The sequence below is a fragment of the Camellia sinensis genome, chromosome 4, assembly GCF_055761805.1.
Source record: "Camellia sinensis isolate YWXY chromosome 4, ASM5576180v1, whole genome shotgun sequence".
Classification (NCBI taxonomy): domain Eukaryota; kingdom Viridiplantae; phylum Streptophyta; class Magnoliopsida; order Ericales; family Theaceae; genus Camellia; species Camellia sinensis.
The window spans coordinates 19,807,622-19,832,500 of record NC_138964.1 but is presented as its reverse complement, the minus strand read 5'-3'; the positions used below and the strand labels follow the sequence as shown (position 1 = coordinate 19,832,500).

Genomic DNA, 24,879 nt, shown 5'->3' with positions numbered 1-24,879 from the left:
GTAGGTGAGGTGGTAGTGGTGTAGTGGGTTAGGTTTAGTGGAGTAGGTTTAAGTGGGTGAAGTAGGTGATAGGTTTTAGGTTTTAACAGCCCCCCGCAAACTCAAGGGGGATAGGAACTAACCAACTTGAGTTTGGAGAGAGTTACAAAACAAGAAAATACATAAAAATAAAAGAGGATAGGTGACACTGTATGGTCGTGTCAGACCATTGGTGAAGACACTGGATGGTGGTGTCATAACGTTGTAGAGGACACGGTATGGGGGTGTCATAACGTTGTAGAGGACACTGTATGGTGGTGTCAGACCGATGTAGAAGACAGTTTATGGGGTCATGTCGGACCGTTGTAGCAGACAATGTTGTGACAGTTGTTGTGACAGTTTACAGAGTCTTACTGGACCCTTGTAGAAACTAACCGGAATCAATGTCGGGACAGTTTACAGAGTCTTGTCGGACCCATAAAGGAGCTAACCGGAATCAATGTCGGGACAGTTTACAGAGTCTTGTCGGACCCATAAAGGAGCTAACCGGAATTAATGTCGGGACAGTTTACAGAGTCTTGTCGGACCCATGAAGGAGCTAACCGGAATCAATGTCGGGACAGTTTACAGAGTCTTGTCGGACCCCTAAAAAGTCGCACCCTCAAAAGGTGTGCCCAATCTTTCAAAAGGCGTGCCATCAAAAGGCGTGCCCAATCCATAAAAAGACGTGCCATCAAAATGCGTGCCCAATCCATAAAAAGACGTGCCATCAAAAGTTGCGCCCTCAAAAGGCGCGCCCACTTCATCAAAAGTCGTGCCCGACAGAAAGCGTCGAGCCATCAAAAGGTGAGCCGGAGACGCGGCGAGGCACGTGAGCGACAGAGTGGCGTGTCGGCCGCGTCGTCAGTGTCGATATAAACCAATGCGGAGGCTGTGCTTGAGGCAGAAGCGAAGACAAAAAAACCTGGGAAAAAACTTCTGAAAAACTCTTCATTTTTTGAGAGATTGCCTCTAAGAGCTGCAAATCTTGAAACACTCCCCTTCCGAACATTATCAGTCTGAAATTGCTATTTCGCTGAAACACTCAGCAACCCAAAAAACATGGCCTCTTCTTCCCGTTCAGCTACCCAGAATATGGCCTCTTCATCCCGTGGTCTGCTCACTCTCTTTCCCGACCTCAATGAGTCAACAAGAGAGAGAACTGGTGCGGTGGCCAGTGAACCTCAACCAAACACCTCTGTGTTTGCTCCGTTGAACTTTCCGATGCGGTCGGTGGAGCAAAAAATAGCGGTGCAAACTGATATTGAGGCCAATCAGTATACTCTGAAGTCATGTGTGGAAACCATGACTGCGGTCACAAACTTGTCGCACCGGCTGCAGGGCAGGACAAATGAGGTGCAACAGTTAAACTCCCAGCTGGCTCTGCTCCAACGCATGTATAAGGATGCGCGAGCAGCTATGCAGCACGGATACTTCAAAAGGGGTGACGTATCCGTATCGGATACTTATCGGATACCGATACTCCTCGGATACTCGCGGATACGTATCAGATACTTCTTAAAAGTATCAGATACTTCTTAATTAATTTTTTATTAATTTTGAAGTATCGGATACTCGAAGTTATATATTACTTATAATATTTTGTTTAGTTCTTTGATAAGAGGAATATAGTGAGAGTTAAAGTAATAGAATTTATCCTTGTTGTCTGTCTCACTTCTCTCTCAATTTTTCACTCTCTCACGTTTCTTCTCTCTGCTCTCATTCTTTTTTTGGTGTTGGCATGTAAGGATGATGTTTAATTTGCATTTGCATTTGCTTTTGCTTTTGCTTTTAGTTTTGGATGTTTTATGAATGTTTGAGCACTTTTAGGTTAATAGGAATCCCTCTCCTTATTTATTAATTTACTTTAAGTTTTATTTTCATGCATATTACATTATTAAAATTATATAAAAAAAAAATTATGAATGTATCCCCGCTGTACCCGTATCGTAGTTTTTCAAATTTTGACATATCGCCATATTCACATCCCCATATCACCATATTCGTATCCGTGTTTCCTAGGCTATCATTGATGACTTAAAAAAGTATATTTGCTGAAATTTTTATTTAAGAATGGTTTTTTGACTTTAGCTAAGGTCTTGTGATATTCAATGATGAAGGGGTACAAGTTGAAGCTATTGACCTTGAAGACTCTTAGTTTTATAGGAATCTTTCTTCTTTATCAAGTTGTCTTTTGCTTTAGGTTTTATTTTTATGCATACTGCATTACTAAAAATTGTTAAAATAATATTTTTTACGAACGTATCCCCGCCGTACCCGTATCCTAGTTTTTCAAATTTTGTCGTATCGACGTATCCGTATCGTATCGTATCCGTATCCCGTATCCGTATCCGTGCTTCCTAGGCGAGCAGAGATAAGTGTGCTAAAGACAGAAAACAAGGAGCTGAAGCGGAAGGCCACCGTGATGTTCCGATTTGGAGGTCCGCCATATGCTGTAGTGGAGGAGCAGGGTGGAGTGATCGTGCCCAGTGGAGTGGGAAACACGGAGGCAACACCGGCAAGGGCTGTCCAGGACGGAGGCAAGAAGAAGAGACCTGCAGCAGAGTAGAGAAGAAAAAATCCCACTGTGGATGTGGGTGTGTTGTGGTGGTTTTTTTTTTTTTTTTGTGTGTAAAATGGTGATCGGGGTTGATCCCTGAAATGAATAAAATATGGTTTGGTGTGCAAAGCTATATATATTTTTTATATTTTTGTTTTTGTTGTTGTTGTTGTTGTTGTTGTTGTTGTTGTTGTTGTTTTTTTTTTTTTTTTTTTTTTTTTTTTTTTTTTTTTTTTTGTGAAAAAGGGAACACAAAAAAGATAAGAGAAATAAATAAAAATTCTATTTTGTGATGAGGGAGTCGGTGAGGGAGGTGTAAAAGGTGATTAAAAGAAATAAATAAAGAAAGTTTAATAAAATATGAGTGAGTGGGTATTCAATCCTGCCAAAAGGAAGATGCTTATCACAGAGCATTATTGATTGCACCAGACAATAACAAGATGTGCAATTTGGGTATTTGCTTGATGAAGCAAGGGAGAATTGCCGAAGCGAAGGAGACTCTTCGAAGAGTAAAACCAGCAGCCATGGATGGCCCAAGAGGTGTGGACTCCCACCTCAAGGCCTATGAGAGGGCACAGCAAATGCTTCGAGATTTGGAGTCTGAAATGATGAATAAGAGCGGTGGAGATAGAGAGATGTGATGGAGGCTTTTCGTCTTCTGGAAGTTGCATTGCAACAGTCTGCAACAGATCACTCCACTGGAACCATTGGTATGGATCTCATTACAACTGGGGTTTCTGCAAGTGAAAGGATGAGAAGGGAAAATCTGTTATCCGCAACTCGCAACATAAGTATGGAGAAGATGCAGATTGGAGGGGCCTCTACTCGGTTCTTGGAGTTACTGGAAGAGTTGGCGTCAATTCGAGCTAGCAGTGGTTTGAGTTGCTGCAGTGGTTATTGGCGGTGATTGGAGAGGAGGTATGTGTTGAGGTCCGGCGGGCGGCTAAGGCGAGACTGCCGCCCGCCGGTGAAGCAAAATTACTAGCTTCTTAACCTTGCTCTGATACCATGTTGAAATTTAATGTATAAAGAGAATTGTATTATTGATTGATATATGTTGTTGTATATTACAATGATTCATGATTCCTATATATAGAAGAGGGTGAGTGTGTAGTAGGTAAGGAGTAGGTGAAGTGGAGGTGGTAGTAGTGTAGTGGGTTAGGTTTAGTGGAGTAGGTGAGGTGGTACTGGTGTAGTGGGTTAGGTTTAGTGGAGTAGGTTTAAGTGGGTGAAGTAGGTGATAGGTTTTAGGTTTTAACAGGCACGATACAGGTATGCCGATACGGCAAATTCTTAAAAATATAGCGTACAGGTTCTGCTGGGAAAAAGCGGTGGGGCCTAATTTTCGTTTTTGTTTTTCTGATCTCTGTGCATTGCAGATAGGTGCTAGTATAGGAGCTAATCTTGCAGTGCATGTTCTGCATAATATATCAGTACAGTGCCTATATTTTATATGTTCTCCATTGTTCAAAAGCATATTTTAATATTCTAGTCCAACCCCCCCCCCCCCCCCCCCCCCCCCCCCCCCCCCGTCTCTCTCTCTCTCTCAGATTGTTGAATTTTATGTGATACATCGCTATTGTATTGTCTACACTGCTGATATCAATTTCTAGTTAGGCATATTGATAACAATACATGAACCACTTTGTTTGACATTCAGGATGGGCATCACGGACATTTTTTTCGGATAATGGATCGACAGCAATAGAAATTGCACTGAAGATGGCATTTCGCAAATTCTTGTGCGATCATGGAATCCTTTTGGACCTTTCGAAGGGTGACATGTCTGAAAGATGTATTGAGCTCAAGGTGAGCTATCCAGTTAACTAATCTGAATATCTTCAATGCAAATTATTTAACTGCTTATTTTCTGATAGCAAGTCTGGGTGCTAGAAATTGCTTTTTATTTTTTTTCATTTCTCTCTTTTTCCTTCTACATTAATATAAAATACATAATTCAATCAATCCAAGGCAAATCAGTTTCTTTAATGCTTCGTTTTCTATTTGGAGCTGCGTTTTGGGTATCAATGAATGTTTTTCATTAAATGGTTATGTCTTCAATTCAACTAGTGGCCTCTTAAGCACGGCTCTTTGAGGCCTAAACTAGGCAATCTTTCCTCGTTAGATGGTTATACTGAGGCAACAAATGGGCAAAAAGGTGGATTGTTTTAATTTTGTAATATAAAATGTTGATACTGGTGAGAAAATGAGGTAGAAAGCATATTATTGAGCATAGATATAGAATCACAATCTTGTTGAATTCATCAACAAGACAATCAAGGACACGTTGTATGTCTGCTGTAGAACTAAATGGTGAACTTCATGCTGGTCATATTGTCTAAATTAAAAAGTGCTTCTTTATCCTTCTCTTACAAAATTTGTTATCCACTTTGTTCTTCTCTTTGCTCCTCATACTTTCTATATATTTGGTTACCAATGCGTAGTTGATCAGCCATATTACATTTGTTGAATCATCCAATATCATCTATACCTAAAGACAAATTTGAAGTGTTATATTTATTAATTGACGAGATGTTTGTGATAAATCAGCCACTGAAGTGCTTTTGGGACACATAAATAAGCTTTTGTAGCTACCATTCACCACCTTGACCCTGATGCACAGTTTAAGGGGACTCGGAGAAATGACCTATATATTACCTTAGTGGCAGTTCAACTTCATGTGTAGTGATGTGTTATATCCTTTCCATCTCGGAGAATATGCTGATTGAATAGATTAGTTTTGTTTTGCCTGTTTATTTGTTGTACTGAACAGTTGCCTTGGGCTGTCTTCCTCTCCAAAGTATTGTTTAATTACCTGCCAGGCTGCCATATTAAGTGAAGCAGTTGTAGCCTAGAGTTGGAAAGGCTACCCAGAAGTATTTGCTTGAAATTTTGTTATGCTTAGTTTGAGAGAAACAAATTAATATTTTTTTGGTATGATTTATGTTTAGTTTTTTCTTTAATTATAATTATTATTTTTATTTTTTATTTTTTGCCAAGAAATACACCTTGGGAAGTTATTCTGGCGTTAAGCACATGCTCAACTTATTTGGACCACAAGGACAGGCACTTTCTTTGGTATTAAATTCTTGTGTTAGTTGAAATTCTGAAGAGATTTTCTTTTGAAGCTTGATATAGCAGTAAGATCTAACTATTCTTTTTTCTACAAAGATTTTAATAGCCCAGTGGTACGGAATTTTCTAAAACTATTTTAGTTTGGGTACTACACATGATTTTTGGAAAAAGTTGAGTTTGGACTTCATTTTCTGCTAATTTCAGCACAATTTTCTTTGTTTGTCTTTTATTTTCAATGCCCAATCACATCTGGATGAGTGGTAATTATTTGTTTGATTCATTGTTCAAGTTTGTCATGTTTCCTGATCATATTCGTGTCTTATTAAGTTTGCACACAACTTAATAATTTAACACAGTTAGACTTAACTGTACGGATTAAATGATCATTTTTAATGTTAAAATTGTGGTTACAGTATATGAGCAGACTTTACTATACATGCAGTAAAATCTAACTGTTTAGTTTTTTTTCCTTTTAAATTCTATTTTTGATATCATTGGCTAATATAATTGCACACAAATGGTAAATTAATCCCCATAGCGAAGTCTTAGGGTGTCAAATAATAAGTTAGACATAGGCTAATGTGGTTAAAGATTGGATTTAAGATCCGGAAAAAAAAAATGATACAATTAGATCTAACAGTTTGGTTTTGTGCTTTATTGTGGATTACGTAAACAATTTTCAATGAATTTAAATTGGCCAATGAATTTAAAAGACAATAATTTCATACAGTTAGACTTTTCATTGCATAGTAAAGTATGTTTCATTGCTGTTTTAATTTCCTTTTCTCATTAGCCAATGTAATTGCACACAACTTATAATTCGACACAGTTAAATTGTACTATGTGTGAGTAATTGAAAACTGATGTTTAAAGAGGACAATTAAACGTGCTTCTAGGCATACATCTAATTGTGTGCATAATGAAACTTAACTGTATGAAATTTGACTTTATTCATTTTTACATTGACATTGCCATTATTGTTCAATTTTACTGTGAAATTTTTAAAAACTTCTTAAAATGGGTGTTATGCTTAGGAGTATATCGAATTAATTTCATGAATTTTAGTGAAAATTGAATTTGAACCCCCTATTTTTGCTTTGCATGATTTTTTTGTTTTTTTTTTTCCTTCTTGAATCTGTTTGGAGTTTCCTTATGAAATTTGTGGGCATCATAATCACATGTAAATGAGTGTTCTAAAACAAATTCATAATTTTCTAAAATATTTTGATTGCTTAGATTTATTGTAGAAGTACTCAAAGTTAAGAATTTTTTGTTCTACCTATGTTTTGTGTATTTCTTTATGGCTTCTTATCCCTTAAATGGTATGGAATTTTAGGAAATTATTGTGGGTGTTATACATGTGTTTAGGAGTTTCTTCACGAAATCTGGTGGAAATTTTAATTACATGTAAAGAAGTGCTCTTAAAATTTTTCATATTTTTCTAAAATTGTTTGGTTGCTATGATTTGTTGTAAAAGTTATATACAGTTAGATTTTATTGTTCTAACTATCTATGTGTATTTATTTGCAGATTTTTTATCCCTTAAACAGTATGAAATTTTCAAATACTGTTTTATATGGGCTTTATACATGTATTTAGGATCCAGAATTAATTTAATGAATTTTGGTGAAAGTTGAGTTCAGACCCTTGTTTTTGCTATTTTCCGCACAATTTATTTTATTTTTTTATATCTCACAAATCTTTGGAGTTATCTTACAAAATTTGGTGGGCATCTTAATTACATGTAAAGTAGTGTTCTAAAAGAACTTCATAATTTTCTAAAGTCCTTTTGTTGCTCTGATTTCACTGTCCAGTTAAGTCTAATTGCACAGTGAAATCTAATTGTTTTGGTCTTTGGGAATTTCATGTTCAACATATATCTTGTTTGACAGATTTTGGAAAAGCAATCCAAAAATATCAATTTTATTAAAAATAGGTTGTAGAATTCAAGTTATGAGTTTATAGTTTCTAATACAAAATTAAATGCAAGGGGCATTATTGTCTTGAGAAAATAACTTGACTTATGGCCTTAAAAGTTTAGAGCATGGACTGATTTCCTTTTAAAAAGTCCAAAAAGTGGACTTACGACCCAAGAGCCCTTTTTTGTGTGTGTATACATGAACAAAAGTCAGTGCCTTAAGACAAATGCAGACTACAAGGGCCATAACCGAAACTATAACTGGAACAAAGCATATGCCCAAACTCTATTGTCAAAAACATTTGCATACTTTTGCAGCCAGGTCATCAATTAGCTTAGAAGCAACCTGAACTCAACAAATCTCTTCTGTGTATTTTTTAAATCGGCATGATAATTATATGCAGATATGCATGCAACCTTGGTGGAGCTAGTCATAGTGATATTTATTTTGTTTAAACAGGTCTTAGCTCTTCGTGGATCTTATCATGGTGATACTTTGGGTGCCATGGAAGCACAAGCACCATCATCTTATACAGGTTTCCTCCAGCAACCATGGTATGGGCATTTCTTACCAAGTGTCTTCATAAAAAGTTGTCTACCTTTAAATAATCCCAAAAAAAAAAAAAAAAAAGAAAAAAAAGAAAAATTGTTTTCTACCTTTACCTGTGGATAATGTTCCTTGGGTCATGTTCTTTGCCTTCTACTGATGGGATACATACTACCACTGCTTGGCGTGTTGGGATTCCAGTGCCAAACATTTTGCTACATTGGTGAGACATGTTGAAACAGAATTCATGATTCTCTTTTTTTCTTCCAACAAATATGAAGACTAAATTTTGGATATGAAATTGTAGTGGTATTGTTAAGAGGACTTTACAAAATAAAAGAAGTGGGTTAATCATAGGATTTAAGTATAGGTGGGAAAATTTATATATCTTGGACATTTAGATATATTTAGGCTAACTATGGTTAGGATGAAAATGGTGGAAAGTGAGGGAAATGGAAAAAATTAATTTTATTTTTTACTTTTTATAGTTTGTTTAGCATGAAAGTGCTGGAAGTTATAAGAAAGTCAATTTTCTTGTTCAACTCATGATAGCATGGTAGCTAAGCTTCTAATTTCTTGCAAAAAGAATAGGAAAATGCAAGAAAGTTTAAATTTGTTACAAAAGTAGTTACTTATAATTAGAATTCCTATTTTCTTGCAAAATTTTCATCTTAATCAAATTCATACAAGAAAATATATTTTCTTTTAATTTTCTTTTCTTTCACTTCACTTTCTACCATTTTCACTTTCCATCATTTATCTCTTTCTAATCAGACGGCACCTTAGGCCCCGTTTGGGAAGTTGGGTTTTTAGTCAAAATATCAAAAAGCCAAAAAGCCACTACAGGTTGTCACATCACTCTCTGCTTTTCTGCACATATTTTTGTAAAAATCCAAAAAAGCCAACTACAATAGCCAATTTCCAAACAGGGCCTTAGTGTAAGATAGATGTCAATAAGTAATTTTTTTTCTATCAAAATTTTATGTGTTTGCTAGGATCCTAGTTCGTATCTTTATAATTTGCTTTGTTAGCTTGTATCTATTGCAATTAGTTTATGTTTCGTATACTTGCCCGTGCAACATTGGCAATGATGATGCATGTAAGAGTGCTTGGCTATAAATGAAATCCTTTATGCTGTTGCTAAAATTTGGCACAATGGTCACAAGAAACTCTCTCCAACAATGTGCTATCTATCGTGCCAATTTAGCATGATATTATCCATCGTGCCAAATTTTGGCATGATGAATGTTTGGCCATTGACTTCTTTTAGATCTACTATATTAGCTCCCAAAAAATTTCATATAAAATTAATATGTATGTATTTTAAAATTAACCGTGTCATATTAAGAAAAATTTAATTCAAAATACAATTTGAAGGCATTTAGGAGGTTTTGAGGAAAGTGGTTCAGTTATTGATGAACGTAGAGGTCGTCTTAGCTTATCCGAGATTGATGTACGCAGAGCTAACGATTGTGCTAGTGATGTTGATCCTAGTTCGTCTATTTTGGAGGTTGGTGCTGCTAGAAAAAAAGAAGTTGATAAGAAATGGTTTGTTGTTATGGACGGTCCAAAATTTTCCAATGTTTTATGAAATGAAATCACGAGTGTAAAGAAGAATGACGATGCTGTTGATGATAAGGGAAATGTAATAAGTAAATAAAAGTTTGAGTGGTTACATAAATAAAATTAATAAAATTTTTCATTAATCATGATAATGGTAACATTTACATCAAACTATTCCCTCATTTTTGGGGACATTGCATCTAAACCAACTACTGTCCTCATTAGTTAATATAATATAAGGAATTCCTCCTCTAATACTGAGATCTGGTTGGAATTTAATAAATACATGAAAGTCTCTCTGGCAACCTACTAAATTTTTCATTAGTTTGATTGGGACTGTTGAGTAGTTGATGTCGTCTATGACGTTGTAGACGGCGTCTTGATTATAGTTCTTGAAACTTATTTTGTCGGAGAAATAGTTTTGTTGTCCGAGACTTTTGGCCCAAGCGGTTTTTCCTGTTCTTGAAGGTCCTTCGAGGTAGAGGGATATTGGGCGGATGGGTCGTTATTTAGGATCCTACTATCAGAGGAGGAGGAGAGTTCTTCGTCAGTATGTAAATTGTGTATATCGTTATTGTGTGTCCCTAATCTGATGTTGTCGTCTTAACTGTATACGGAGAAACAACAATTTTGACATAGCTCGTATTTTATAAAATTCTAACTTACAAAATATTATTTTCTGCCCAATTTTTTTACTTCATTTAAAAAACGAAATGAATTAAAGGGGCCAATATATGGGGTCGTTCTCATTTGTAATGATCCCTCGAAAATGTTTTTAATGGGAGGTATTTTGTTACGTAATCGGTGGGACATCTTTCTTTGCAGAGTGCAAAGAATTGTTCCTCCATTTCTGCTTCTGCAAGTATTCCCCGCTAGAGTTCATCTCTGTTCTTCAATGGACTTTTTCCCTTAGATGAAAATTCTTCCCATTTTATGAAATCGCCGCCTTTCTATATATACTGTCGACTTGCTATTGGAGAATGAAGTTTTTCTATATTTGGATGATAGATTCTCCCATTGGTTCTAGTGAGATCGAAAAATCTCTGGTTGGAGGTTTGGATCTTCTTTGTGCGTTGAACCATGGCATAAAAGTGAGGGTTTCCATCTTCGTGGAGCTCTCTTGCGACATGTAGTATGGCTAACAGACTAGTTGGAAAAAGGATTGGAGGAGTTCTAAAAGTTGTTTTCTTAGGCAAGGGCATTGTGGGTGGGTGAGAAAAACATTCTTGGCATAGAAACGAAAAGAGGCTTGGCGAGACATTTTGTAGTGATAAACAGTAAACTCACACCAGCCGTACAAGGGTTTCCTATTAGTTAAAAAACCTGGTGTGACTAGGGGACGTTGGTCCCGTGCTGATCTGGGCCGTCCATTTATGTACTTGTAAACACGTGTATGGATGGGGTTAAAAGGAAGGCGCACCTGGGCCCAGGTGTGAGTGGTGTGAATACTTTTGATTCCTTTGCCGGATAGTGCTATACACGTGTCACGTTTGTGATGGTTTGCGTGGTTGTAACATAAAGATATTTTCAGAATGAGTGACATAAAGCAAAGTTTATGCTTTTGAATTATTTTGAATGGGGAATCTTCTTTCTTACTGATGTGCCGCTTTTGTTATTTATTTGATACTAGAAAATATTTGATGGTAGAAAGGAATATGCTTTTGTAGTGGGATAGCTATTGTGGTGATGTTTTTTGGTACCTTGTTTCGTCCCTCCTTTTCTGTCTTTCTTTTTTGTTGGTTGTATTGGTATACAATGTTGTACTCCTTAGAAGAGTATTCGAAGAATTATGGGCAATTCACTCAAATGTGTGTAGATCGTTTTTCGACGTGACAAATAGGACTGTGGGAAGAGAGCCGGCGGTCAGCTCTAGCGAAGTTTGTTCGTGGGTACGAGAAATAGAGGGAAAAAATATCAAAGCTAAAATATCTAAACAGAAGGGTTAAACAAAGCTAACAGATCCTATAGAAGTGTACGGATAAAAGATTTGGAGTTTTTTATAAAAAAAAATAGGAGTAGTAAGTAGCCAGTATCAGATTCTCCTTGCGTACCGGTGGTCAAGGACACCGGCGGCCAGTGGATATAAGGGTAGTTACCGTGGTCGTGCACCTTTTAAGGCGGCATACATTCGCAAACGGTACGTTCAAAATATCCCCGATATATTAAGAAGACCAAGAGGGGAGTAAGGAAGTTACAATTGTACGATGAACACTTAAGGTGCGTTAAATTTGAGAACAAAGGTATAGCGAGATTACTGAATGGTATTGAGTTGGGTAATAAAAGATGTGACCGTCAATCAGACAAGATCGTGGTTAAGGGTATAAGATTAATTGGGAATGTTTAATTAGGACAAGAGAGGCTAAAGAGGAAGCTATGGTCCACCACGTTTTGTTTTTTATCATTAGTGATAATAGTCCGTCAGATTCCGTTCTCACACCTGATAAGATATTTATTGGAGTTGGTGAGTTAATCTTGAGACCTGGATTGTTGATCCTGATCAGTCTGCCAGGTTTCGGATGCTAAAGAAAACGAGATTCAAGCTCGTTGGTGGCAAAGACCAAGAGTATGTTCGTCACAGAATAGAAGTTGTGGACTGGTTATTCCCAGTTGATGTTTGGATGGACTATAAAGATACCTTGTTGGAAAATGTTGGAAGTATTCAAAAGGGTGCCATATGTTTAGGCTGCTACTATTAATGGAAAAGAATGCAAAATTACGTTAAAGAGTCAAATGTACTTTAAAATTGTTTAGAATTATAATTGTGTGTATTTTTATTTGTAATGTTCAGGTGATGGAGGTGGACGATATAAAAACTAGTGTTGTTGAAGGAGTTTCAACAAGTGATTTCAGTTGTATTAAACTTGCATTACCTAATTTCTTTGCTCAGTTTAGGTTGAGATACAAACACCAAGGGTATTAAGGATGATAAAATATTCCTCCCTTTGCACACCCAATACCAGTGGGTTGGTCAGAGTAAATGTATATGATCGGAGGTTAGATGGTAATGACAGTTTGCAGGCGTGTTTTGTTTTCCCTATGGATTGTCAGTGCGAATTAGTGTATTATGGGAATGGTTATTGTTCCATTAACGAAAAACAGGTGCTATGGATGGTGAAGTATCGACTCGAAGATTCGAATATTAAAAGGGGAGTAACGTATTGTAAAATGAAGGGATATTTGAAGTATTCTACGAGTGAAATGCCAGAAGATTCGTAGTTAAGGGTGCCATCTATTGTTGTCTTATCTAAAAAATATACGAAGCCGAATGTTTATGTTTGGCATTGTGTTCCAACTAAAATGCTTCCGATTCTATCGCGGACTAAGTCTGTTGGTTTATCTGAGAGGCGGAGAGATTTGCTGTTAGGAGGTTTTGGGGAAAGTGGTTCAATTATTGATGAACGTGGAGGTTGTCTCAGCTTATTCGAGATTGATATACGCAGAGCTAATGATGGTGCTACTGATGTTGATCCTGGTTCGTCGATTTTGGAGGTTGATCCTGCTAGAAAAGAAAAAGTTGATAAGAAATGGTCTGTTGTTATGGACGGTCCAAAATTTTCTAATGTTTTACGAAATATAATCATGAGTGTAAAGAAGAATAACGATGTTGTTGTTGATGATGATAAAGGAAATGTAATAAGTAAATAAACATTAGTGGTTACATAAATAAAATTAATAAAATTTTTCATTAATCATGACAGTGATTACATTTGCATCAAACCATTCTCTCATTTTTGGGGACATTATATCCAACCAACTACTGCCCCCATTAGTTAACTTTTCTGTTCAGACACCTTAGCTTTGATATTTTTTCCCTCTGCTCCTCGTACCGACGAACAAACTTTGTCGGAGCTGACCGCTGGATCTCTTTTCACAGTCTTATTTGCCACGTCAAAAAACGATCTATACACATTTGAATAAACTGCTTGTAATTCTCGAGATACTCTTCTAAGGAGTACAACATTGTATACCCATACAATCAATAAGAAAGAAAGATAGAAAATGAGGGATGAAACTGTTAGCATATTATATTAGCCGAAAGTGTTAGCATATTATATTAGCCGAAAGTTACACTAGGGTCTGTAATTATTTTATGTCCTCAGGGATCATCTTGTAATTGTATTTCTTGTAAACCCTAATCTTCATTTATAAATAGGGGGTGATATTCTATCATACCCTAAGCTGGTTATCCAAGCTTCATGGTATCAGAGCTATACCTCTAGGGTTAGGGTTTAAAACGTACCTAGTTGGATCATCTGCTGGGTCGATCTTCAGTCACCGTCGTCACTCCGTTTCGTCTTCATCAGCCGTTGGATCATCTGCTTCGTCTTCGTCTTCGTCTCGGCTCCTCAGCTCATCGATCTCCTCCAGCCGTTCGTCGCTCGTCTTCATCGCCCTCGTCGTCCTCAGCTCGTCGCTCGTCTTCGTCACTCGTCGTCGCTCGTCCCTCTGTCGCCTTCGTCAATCGTCGATCTGGTATGATATAGCCTCGCTTTTGGCTTACACCCTAGTATATATCAATATATATATATATCCTGATATAGCCTGGTATATATAAATATATATATCACACCGTACATGTATACATAAATAAATAAAAAAAAACAAAAAATAAAAATAAATAAAAATAAATAAATAAATAAATAAATAAATAAACTGGTTTCTTAATTTTGCTATGTCTTTATAGTGGTCATTGCGCCTGTTATCTCATTACCACCTTCCGGGTTTGTGATTGCCACTAGTTTTGTTGCGGGTTCAGTAGTATTGTATCCATGACCGATTCCACCAGTGTGTCCCCTTCTTCTCAAACACCAAAGAGTGAGAGTTCCATTCTACCTACTACCATGACTGAGAACCCCAACCCTAGTCTGAAAATCACCACCTCTCTATTTAATGGTCAGAACTACCTAGCATGGTCTCAAAGTTTGGCTATGTTTTTGAAGAGCAGAGGAAAGATGGGGTATGTTGATGGCAGGATACAGGCACCTAGTACCACTGACTCAGGTTATGACCAATGGGAGATTACCAACTCTTTGATTATGAGTTGGCTTATCCATTCGATGGTTCCAGAACTTGGTGAGGGCTACTTGTCTATGGAGACTGCCCAGGACGTTTGGGAGGCTGTGGCTGTTACCTATTCCCGCAAAGGGAATTTTTCACAGGCATTTGAGTTGCGCCGCTCTATTGAGAGCTCACTTCAGGGAGAGCAGACTGTTCTTCAGTACTTCACTTTCCTCACCAACGGCTGGAAACGCCTTGACCACTTGGAAGACTATAAGCCCGTTTGCCCTACTGATTCTGTCGGGTACAAGAAGTTCATCGCACGGGAACGGGTCTTTAAATTTTTGGCCGGCCTAAATGTGGAGTATGATCCAGTTAGGGGTCGAGTTCTGAGTATGGGCACTATTCCTTCACTTCAGGAGGCATTTGCCTATGTACAGAATGAGGAGAGTTGCCGGTCTGCTATAATGTCCCCTGTCTCTACTGATCGTTCCGCTTTACTGTCTACTCCTCGAGATGGCCTCAGCCTGCCTCCTCCGTCTGCTGCTAAGGAGTCTGTATTCTGTGATTATTGCAAGAAGCCGCGGCATACTCGTGAGACGTGTTGGAAGCTTCGTGGGACTCCATCCGGGGGTCAAGGTGATCGGTCTGGTTCTCGAGGAGGTCGGTCAGGCCAATCTAGAGGACGTGGTTCCTATTCCCGTTCTCATCAGTCTAGTGCCGTTGATACCCTTGATTCTAATTCTACTTCTGTTACCCAAGCTTCTGATACTGAGCTGGAGGATGCTTTGCGCCAATTGTTGGACCGCCGATCTTCTACTGCTCTCAATACCGCTTCCTCGTCCTTTACCCGCTCAGGTAACTTAGCATCTTCTCCTTGTGCCTTCCTGTGTCATAAATCTTTGCCTTGGATTATTGATTCTGGTGCCTCAGATCATATGTCTGGCTCCTCTGATCTTTTCTCTGTCTATAAGCCCTCTTCAGGTCAGGACAAAGTTAGGATTGCCGATGGTACTGTTTCTTCCATTTCTGGAAAAGGTTTAGTCCAAGTCACTCCTACCATACATCTATCTTCTGTTCTCCATGTTCCCAAGTTTTCTGTTAATCTGTTATCCTTAAGTCGTCTTACCCAGGATTTGAATTGTAGTGTGACGTTTTTTTCCTGATCATTGTCTTTTTCAGGACCTTGTCACGGGGAGGACGATTGGCAGTGGTAGTGCAGAAAATGGTCTCTACTTCCTAGATCAAACGGACAAACTTGCTTATTCTTCCACCACGTCTTCTACTACCCCCGCTGATTTATGGCTGTGGCACGAGTCTTGGGCATCCCTCATTTCATTTACTTAAGCATTTATTTCCTTCTAGTTTTGCAAATCATCATGTGTCTGACTTTCTTTGTGAGTCTTGTCAACTTGGAAAACAACATAGAGCTTCTTTTGCTCCCCGTTTGAATAAAAGCTTCGTTCCTTTTTCATTAATACATTCTGATGTTTGGGGTCCCTCTCGTGTTCTATCTGTGAAAGGTCATCGCTGGTTTGTTACATTTATTGATGATTTTTCTCGTGCTACTTGGGTGTATCTCATGAAAGATAAGAGTGAGGTTTTCTCTGTGTTTCGCACTTTTCATAAGATGATTTGTACTCAGTTTGGGGCCACTATCAAAATATTTCGTTCTGATAATGGCGGGGAATACATAGATTCTGGGTTAGGACAATATTTCTCTACTCATGGCATTATCCATCAGACCTCTTGCACCAATACCCCTCAACAAAATGGGGTGGCCGAACGCAAGAATCGGCATCTTCTTGACATGGTTCGGTGCATGTGTTTTTTTATGAATGTGCCTCGGCCCTATTGGGGCGACGCTGTTCTCACCGCTGCCCATCTTATTAATCGTCTCCCTACCCAGGTCTTGGACAAACAGGCTCCGCTTCACATCCTCCTCGGTTCTCCGTCCTTATTTTCTATTCCTCCCAAAATATTTGGTTGTGTCTGTTTTGTCTATAATCACTCTCCCTCTCGTGGTAAGTTGGACCCTCGCTCCCTCAAGTGTGTTTTCCTTGGTTACTCTCCTACTCAAAAGGGATATAAATGTTACCACCCTTCTTCTCGTAAGTGGTTTGTGTCCATGGATGTAACTTTTTTTGAGTCCCAGTCCTATTTCTTATCCTCTCCGGTGTCACCGTCCTCATTTCCAGGAGAGCCTTGGTGTGAAGTGAGTCCTGTGCCTCCTATGGTGGAACCAGTTGTTCTTGCACCACCCTCTACTACTGTGCTTCCTATGGTGGAACCAGTTGTTCTTGCACCCCCCTCTTCTACTAGGACTATAGAACCCACTGTCACCAAGAATAAGGACGGGCATGTTTATGTCCGGGACATAGACAGAAAACAAGTTAACTAGATACACGGGACCGTTTCTGCTACTCCACTGCCATCTCCTGCTTCTGATGAGAGTCTAGGTAACTTTGAATCTCTTGAGTCCATTGATCTTGATGTTCCTATTGTCAAGAGGAAGGGTGTGAGATCTTGTGCTCAACATCCTATCTCACAGTTTGTATCATACTCTCATTTGTCATCCTCATATAGAGCGTTTGTGTCCTATATTTCCTCTGTTAGCATTCCTAACCATTTTCAGGATGCTCTTGCTATCTCTGAGTGGAAACTCGCCATGATGGAGGAAATGAAAGCACTTAAGAAGAATGGCACTTGGGAATTGACTGAGTTACCTACGGGCAAACGACCTGTGGGATGTAAATGGGTATATACTGTGAAACACAAAGTAGATGGGTCTATTGAGCGTTACAAGGCAAGACTTGTGGCAAAAGGGTTTACTCAGACATATGGCATTGATTATCAGGAAACCTTCGCACCCGTGGCTAAAATGAATTTAGTCAGAGTATTTCTCTCTCTCGCAGCTAACCTAGATTGGCCGCTTTATCAGTTTGATGTCAAGAATGCTTTTCTCCATGGTGACCTCGAAGAAGAAGTATATATGGACATTCCTCCGGGTTTTGAGGATCATCAAACAGAAGGCAAAGTATGCAAACTTCGGAAGTCATTATATGGTCTCAAACAGTCTCCAAGGGCTTGGTTTGAGAGATTCACTCAGGCTATGTTTAAATATGGCTTCATACAAAGTCAGGCAGATCACACATTGTTTGTGAAACATTCCTCACGCGGTAAGACTACAGCACTTATTGTTTATTTAGATGACATAGTTCTTACAGGCAATGATAGTGGGGAAATACCTCTGTTGAAGAAATATTTAGCTAAAGAGTTTGAAATCAAAGACTTGGGAAGCTTGAAGTATTTTCTGGGAATTGAAGTTGCTCGCTCTAAGGATGGAATATTTATCTCACAGAGAAAATATGTGCTTGACTTGTTGAAGGAAATTGGGATGCTTGGCTGCAAGGCATGTGCCACCCCACTGGAACCCAATCAGAAATTGGGGGATGATGAAGGAGGAGAAGTTGTGGATAGGGGGAGCTATCAACGATTAGTGGGTAAGCTCATTTACCTATCTCACTCCCGTCCTGATATTGTTGTTGCTGTCAGTGTAGTTAGTCAGTTTATGCATGCTCCTCATCAGATTCACTTTGAGGCTGTCATGAGAATCTTGAGGTATTTGAAGTCTGCTCCTGGTAAGGGTCTGTATTTTTCAAAGTATGATCATCTTCGTGTAGAAGCCTATACAGATGCTGACTGGGCTGGGTCAGTAACTGATAGGAGATCAACTTCAGGGTATTGCACATTTGTTGGCGGCAACCTAGTTACTTGGAGGAGTAAGAAACAGAATGTGGTTACCAGGTCAAGTGCAGAAGCTGAGTTTAGAGCTATGGCACAAGGTGTGTGTGAACTTTTATGGATCAAGTTATTGTTGAGTGATCTAGGTATTGATCAGACGGACTCCATGCGGTTATACTGTGATAATAAGGCCGCCATCAACATCGCTCACAATCCAGTTCAACATGACAGGACAAAACATGTTGAGATTGATCGCCACTTCATTAAGGAGAAACTCACTAGTGGTACCATTTGTCCTTTTGTCCAGTCTGGTGAACAACTTGCTGACATTCTCACCAAGGGGGTTGGGAATAAACCATTTCATGCCATATTAGGCAAGCTGGGCATGAGAGATATCTTCGCACCAGCTTGAGGGGGAGTGTTAGCATATTATATTAGCCGAAAGTGTTAGCATATTATATTAGCCGAAAGTTACACTAGGGTCTGTAATCATTTTATGTCCTCAGGGATCATCTTGTAATTGTATTTCTTGTAAATCCTAATCTTCATTTATAAATAGGGGGTGATATTCTATGTAGAAATTTAATGTATAAAGAGAAATAGAGAATTGTATTATTGATTGATACAATGTTATTTTTGTTACAATGATTCATGATTCCTATATATAGAAGAGGGTGAGTGTGTAGTAGGTAAGGAGTAGGTGAAGTGGAGGTGTTAGTGGTGTAGTGGGTTAGGTTTAGTGGAGTAGGTGAGGTGGTAGTGGTGTAGTGGGTTAGGTTTAGTGGAGTAGGTTTAAGTGGGTGAGTGGAGTAGGTTTAAGTTTTAACAGCCCCCCGCAAACTCAAGGGGGATAGGAACTAACCAACTTGAGTTTGGAGAGAGTTACAAAACAAGAAAATACATAAAAATAAAAAAAGGATAGGAGACACTGTATGGTCGTGTCAGACCGTTGGTGAAGACACTGAAAGGTGGTGCCATAACGTGGTAGAGGACACTGTATGGGGGTGTCATAACGTGGTAGAGGACACTGTATGGTGGTGTCATAACGGTGTAGAGGACACTGGATGACGGGGTCAGACCGATGTAGAAGACAGTTTATGGGGTCATGTCGGACCGTTGTAGAAGACAGTTTATGGGGTCATGTCGGACCGTTGTAGCAGACAATGTTGTGACAGTTGTTGTGACAGTTTACGGAGTCTTGCTGGACCCTTGTAGAAACTAACCGGAATCAATGTCGGGACAGTTTACAGAGTCTTGTCGGACCCATGAAGGAGCTAACCGGAATCAATGTCGGGACAGTTTACAGAGTCTTGTCGGACCCTTGTAGAAACTAACCGGAATCCATGTCGGGACAGTTTACAGAGTCTTGTCGGACCCATGAAGGAGCTAACCGGAATCAATGTCGGGACAGTTTACTGAGTCTTGTCGGACCCTTGAAGGAGCTAACCGGAATAAATGTCGGGACAGTTTACAGAGTCTTGTCGGACCCTTGTAAAAGTCGCACCCTCAAAAGGTGTGCCTAATTTTTTCAAAAGGAGTGCCATTAAAAGGCGTGCCATCAAAAGGCGCGCCCACTTTATCAAAAGACGTGCCCGACAGAAAGCGTCGAGCCATCAAAAGGCGCGCCAGACACGCGGTGATGCACGTGATCGACAGTGCGCGTGTCGGCCGCTTCGTCAGTGTCGATATAAACCAATGCGGAGGCTGTGGAAACCAGTCTGAAACTCTCTGAACATTGTCATTCGGAAACACTCGGTAAAGACTTTGTATCCAACCCTTCTCTAAAACACTCAGCAACCCAAAAACATGGCTTCTTCTTCCCGTTCAGCTACCCAGAACATAGCCTCTTCTTCCCGTGGTCTGCTCACCCTCTTTCCTGACCTCAACGAGTCAACAAGAGAGATAACTGGTGCGGTGGCACTGGAACCTCAACCAAGCGCCCCGGAGTTTGCTCCGTTGAACTTTCCTATGCGGTCTGTGGAGCAAAGAATGGCAGTGCAGTCGGATGTGGAGGCCAATCAGTATACCTTGAAGTCATGTGTGGAAACCATGACTGCGGTTACAAATTTGTCGAACCGGCTGCAGAGTAGGACAAATGAGGTGCAGCAATTAAACGCCCAACCGGCTCTGCTCCAGCGCATGTATAAGGATGCGCGAGCAGAGATAAGTGTGCTAAAGGCGGAAAACAAGGAGCTGAAGCGGAAGGCCACCGTGATGTTCCGATTTGGAGGTCCGCCATATGCTGCAGTGGAGGAGCAGAGAGTAGTGATCGTGCCCAGTGGAGTGGGAAACACGGAGGCAACCCCGGCAAGAGCCGCCCAGGACGGAGGCAAGAAGAAAAGACCGGCGGAATAGGCGAAGAAGTAAGGGCAGTGGGTGGCCGTCTGCAGAAAAGGAAAACAAAGCTTTTGGTGTTTTTTTTTTTTTTTTTTTTTTTTTTTTTGCTTGTAAAATTGTGATCGGGGTTGATCCCTGAGAGGAATAAAATATGGTGTGCAAATCTTTATCACACGGATTTGTGAAAAACAGCAATGGTGTTTGGAATTTTTTTTTTTTTTTTTTTTTTTTTTTTTGTGTGTGAAAAGTAAGGGAATCAAATAACAAAAATATGATGATGGTGATGAAATGATAAGCATGGTGATGATGAATATATAATGATGAATAAAAATAATAAAGGATGGAGTGGGGAACAGGGCGAGAGCACCAATTAAGTTTTATAATAAAAAAATAAAGTTTAGGCGGTGGAGACAGATTGCTTAAGATATTATCCAGAAAAGTGATAGGAGATAGGAGGAGAGAGAGTGGGAACAAGCCCTAGAACACCCCCACTATTGCAGAAGAGTTGAATAGCTCAAATTCAAGAATGCCAGACTCGCACAAGCTGGGTAAAGAACAGGAAGATAAAGGGCCGTAGCTTCCCATAAACCTGATAGGGTGTGCAGATTTTTTGCAGTGGCTGAATGCACGTTCAAGCGCTACATACTGGCGCGGTGCAAGGTCTTGTTGAAAGTTTCCAGTACCAAGCTCCATCAACTGAGGAGCCCGTACAAGTAGCCTCTGTACTTGTTTCAAGTTGACATTCTTATTGACCTTCAAAACACTTAATGACTTGCACCTAGTAACAAGTCTCTCAAGGGCATCAAAACTGACATCACTGTGCAGGCTGGAGAAGTTCAGTACTTCTAATAGGTGAAGGAGAGAGATCTGCCATGGAAGAAGCTATATGTATTGATAGAGATGACAGCGGAATAGGTTGAGGTCCGGCGGGCGGCTAAGGTGAGGTTGCCGCCCGCCGGTGAAGCGAAAATACTAGGTTCTAAACCTGCTCTGATACCATGTAGAAATTTAATGTATAAAGAGAAATAGAGAATTGTATTATTGATTGATACAATGTTATTTTTGTTACAATGATTCATGATTCCTATATATAGAAGAGGGTGAGTGTGTAGTAGGTAAGGAGTAGGTGAAGTGGAGGTGTTAGTGGTGTAGTGGGTTAGGTTTAGTGGAGTAGGTGAGGTGGTAGTGGTGTAGTGGGTTAGGTTTAGTGGAGTAGGTTTAAGTGGGTGAGTGGAGTAGGTTTAAGTTTTAACATTCTATCATACCCTAAGCTGGTTACCCAAGCTTCAGAAACAAGGTACTAGAAAACGACATCACCACAATAGCTATCCCGTTACAAAAGCATATTCTTTTCTACCATCAAATATTTTCTAGTACCAAATAAATAGCAAAAGTGGCCCGTCAGTAAGGACGAAGATTCCCCATTCAAAATAATTCAAAAGCATAATCATTTTCCTGCCTTTGCTTTATGTCACTCATTTTGAAAATATCTTTACTTTACAACCACGCAAACCACCACAAATGTGACACGTGTATAGCATTATCCGACAAAGGAATAAAAAATACTCACACTAATCACACCTGGGCCCGAGTGGGACTTCCTTTTAACCCCATCCATACATGTGTTCACAAGTACATGAATGGACGGCCCAGATCAGTGCGGCAACAACTCACACCATTCACACCAGATTTTTAACTAATAGGGAGCCCTTGTACGGCTGGTGTGAGTTTATTGTTTACCACTACAAAATGTCTCTTTCCGTTTCTATGCCAAGAAGATTTTCCTCACCTACCCACAATGTCCTTGCCCAAAAGAAAAACTCTTAGAACTCCTTCAATCCCTTCTCTAACTAGCCTGTCAGCTATACTAATACTTGTCACTAGGGAGTTCCACGAAGATGGAAACCCTCACCTTCATGCCATGGTTTAATGCACAAAGAAGATCCAAGCCTCAAACCAGAGATTTTTCGATCTCACTGGAACTAACGGGAGAATCTATCATCCAAATACAGAAAGGCGGCGATTTCATAGAATGGGGAGAATTTTCATCTAAGGGAAAAAGTCCCTCGAAGAACAGAGACGAACTCTGGCGGAAAATAATTGCGGAAGCAGAAACGGAGGAACAATTCTTTGCACTCTGCAAAGAAAGATGTCCTACCAATTATGTAACAAAATACCCCTCATTAAAAACATTTTCGATGGATCATTACAAATGAGAATGGCTGCTATATATTGGCCTCTTTAATTCATTTCCATTTTTAAATGAAGTAAAAAATTGGGTAGAAAACAATATTTTGTTTGTAAGTTCAAATTTTATAAAATACGACCTATGTCAAAATTGTTGTTTCTGCGTTTACAGTGAAGACGACAACATTAGATTAGGGATACGCAATAATAATATACATGATTTACATACTGACAAAGAACTCTCCTCGTCCTTTGATAACAGGATCCTGAATAGCGACCCATCCGCTCAATATCCCCTTTCAAGAACAAGAAAAACTGCCTGGGTCAGAAATCTCGGACGACACAACTACTTCTCCGGTAGAATAAGTTTCAAGGACTATGATCAAGACATCGTCTACAACGTCATAGACGACATCAAATACACAACAGTCCCAACTGAACTAATGAAAAATTTAGTAGGTTGCCAGAGAGACTTCCATGTATTTGTTAAATTCCAACCAGATCTCACTATTAGAGGAGAAATTTCTTGTATTATATTAACTACTGGGGACAGTTGTTGGTTTAGATGCAATGTTCCCAAAAATGAGGGATAGTTTGATGTAAATGTAACCACTATTATGATTAATGAAAAATTTTATTAATTTTATTTATGTAACCACTCAAACTTTTATTTACTTATTACATTTTCTTTATCATCAAGAACAACATCGTCATTCTTCTTTACACTCATGATTTCATTTCATAAAACATCAGAAAATTCTGGACCGTCCATAACAACAGACCATCTCTTATCAACTTCTTCTATTCTAGCAGCACCAACCTCCGAAATCGACGGACCAGGATTGACATCACTAGCACCATCATTAGCTTTGCGTACATCAATCTCGGATAAGTTGAGACGACCTCTACGTTCATCAATAACTAAACCGCTTTCCCCAAAACCTCCTAACAGCAAATCTCTCCGCCCCCATCAGAAAATGCTAACCATCAAATTTTATTTTGATGCAAGTTTTAATTGAGCTGATGAATACTTTTTAATTAGAAGTATAATTTAAAGACAATGTGAATACATATAATTAGTACACACGATTGCATCGTATGTTAGTAATTGAATTGTGCTAAAAGAATAACATATGCATTGTTGAAGCATATATTTCAAAACACGACATTTTTGACACTTTGGTGTGCTAAAATATAATTTTTTTGTTTTTTTTTTAATAACTGGGTGTCCGTGCCAGCTTACACGCCTGCACATTGACTAATCCCGAGACTTACGTAAAGCGCCCCCTCCATGTGGATTGAGCAAATTTCGGGCAGAGCCGGCAGGCGTGGCCCCAAGGAGTTGATAGCACCTAGTGGGAGTTGAACTTGAGACATGGAGAGAGCACAGCCCCAAGCTGCACCCACCATGCCAACTCCTTGGGGTTGTGCTAAAATATGATATTGGCACAATTAAATAGTACGACCTGCTGGAGATGGTCTAACATCTCAAGTTTGTAATAACTTGCCATATATTGACAACTACTAAATTGGTTTTGCTGTCTTAGTGCATATTTGACCTTTTTAGATATATGCTTTCAATTGCTAATGCAATGAACATTTCATGTAGTTTGTGTACATCTTTTATGAATGCCTATGGTACTTGTCAAGCAACAAGGGATGGAAATAAAGAGCAAGCTAGTTTAGATGGGATGTTTTAAGATATTGTGTCTTTCAAAAAAATTGCAGGTACACGGGAAGAGGGTTTTTTTTGGATCCTCCAACTGTCTTTATGCAAAATGGTGTTTGGAAACTCTCTCTTCCTGAAAGGATGAATCCTGAAAAAGTGAAAGTAGAAGATACATGTAAGTAAAGCATGTTTCGATATCTTCTCTTCTGATTTTCTCACTGTTACATGGTGATCATTAGATGATAGGTGTTGACATTTGTAAC

General features: G+C 39.1%; 1 protein-coding gene across 1 annotated transcript in view; it reads left to right on the top strand.

Moving 5' to 3' along the window:
- BIO1 (adenosylmethionine-8-amino-7-oxononanoate transaminase) overlaps positions 1-24,879 on the top strand; it is a 106,086-nt gene that overhangs the window by 51,617 nt on the left and 29,590 nt on the right. Inside the window, exons 6-8 of the mRNA XM_028208807.2 lie at positions 4,239-4,387; positions 8,032-8,126; positions 24,676-24,791. Of these exons, the coding sequence (XP_028064608.2) occupies positions 4,239-4,387; positions 8,032-8,126; positions 24,676-24,791 (360 nt within the window). The remainder of the gene's footprint in view (positions 1-4,238; positions 4,388-8,031; positions 8,127-24,675; positions 24,792-24,879) is intronic.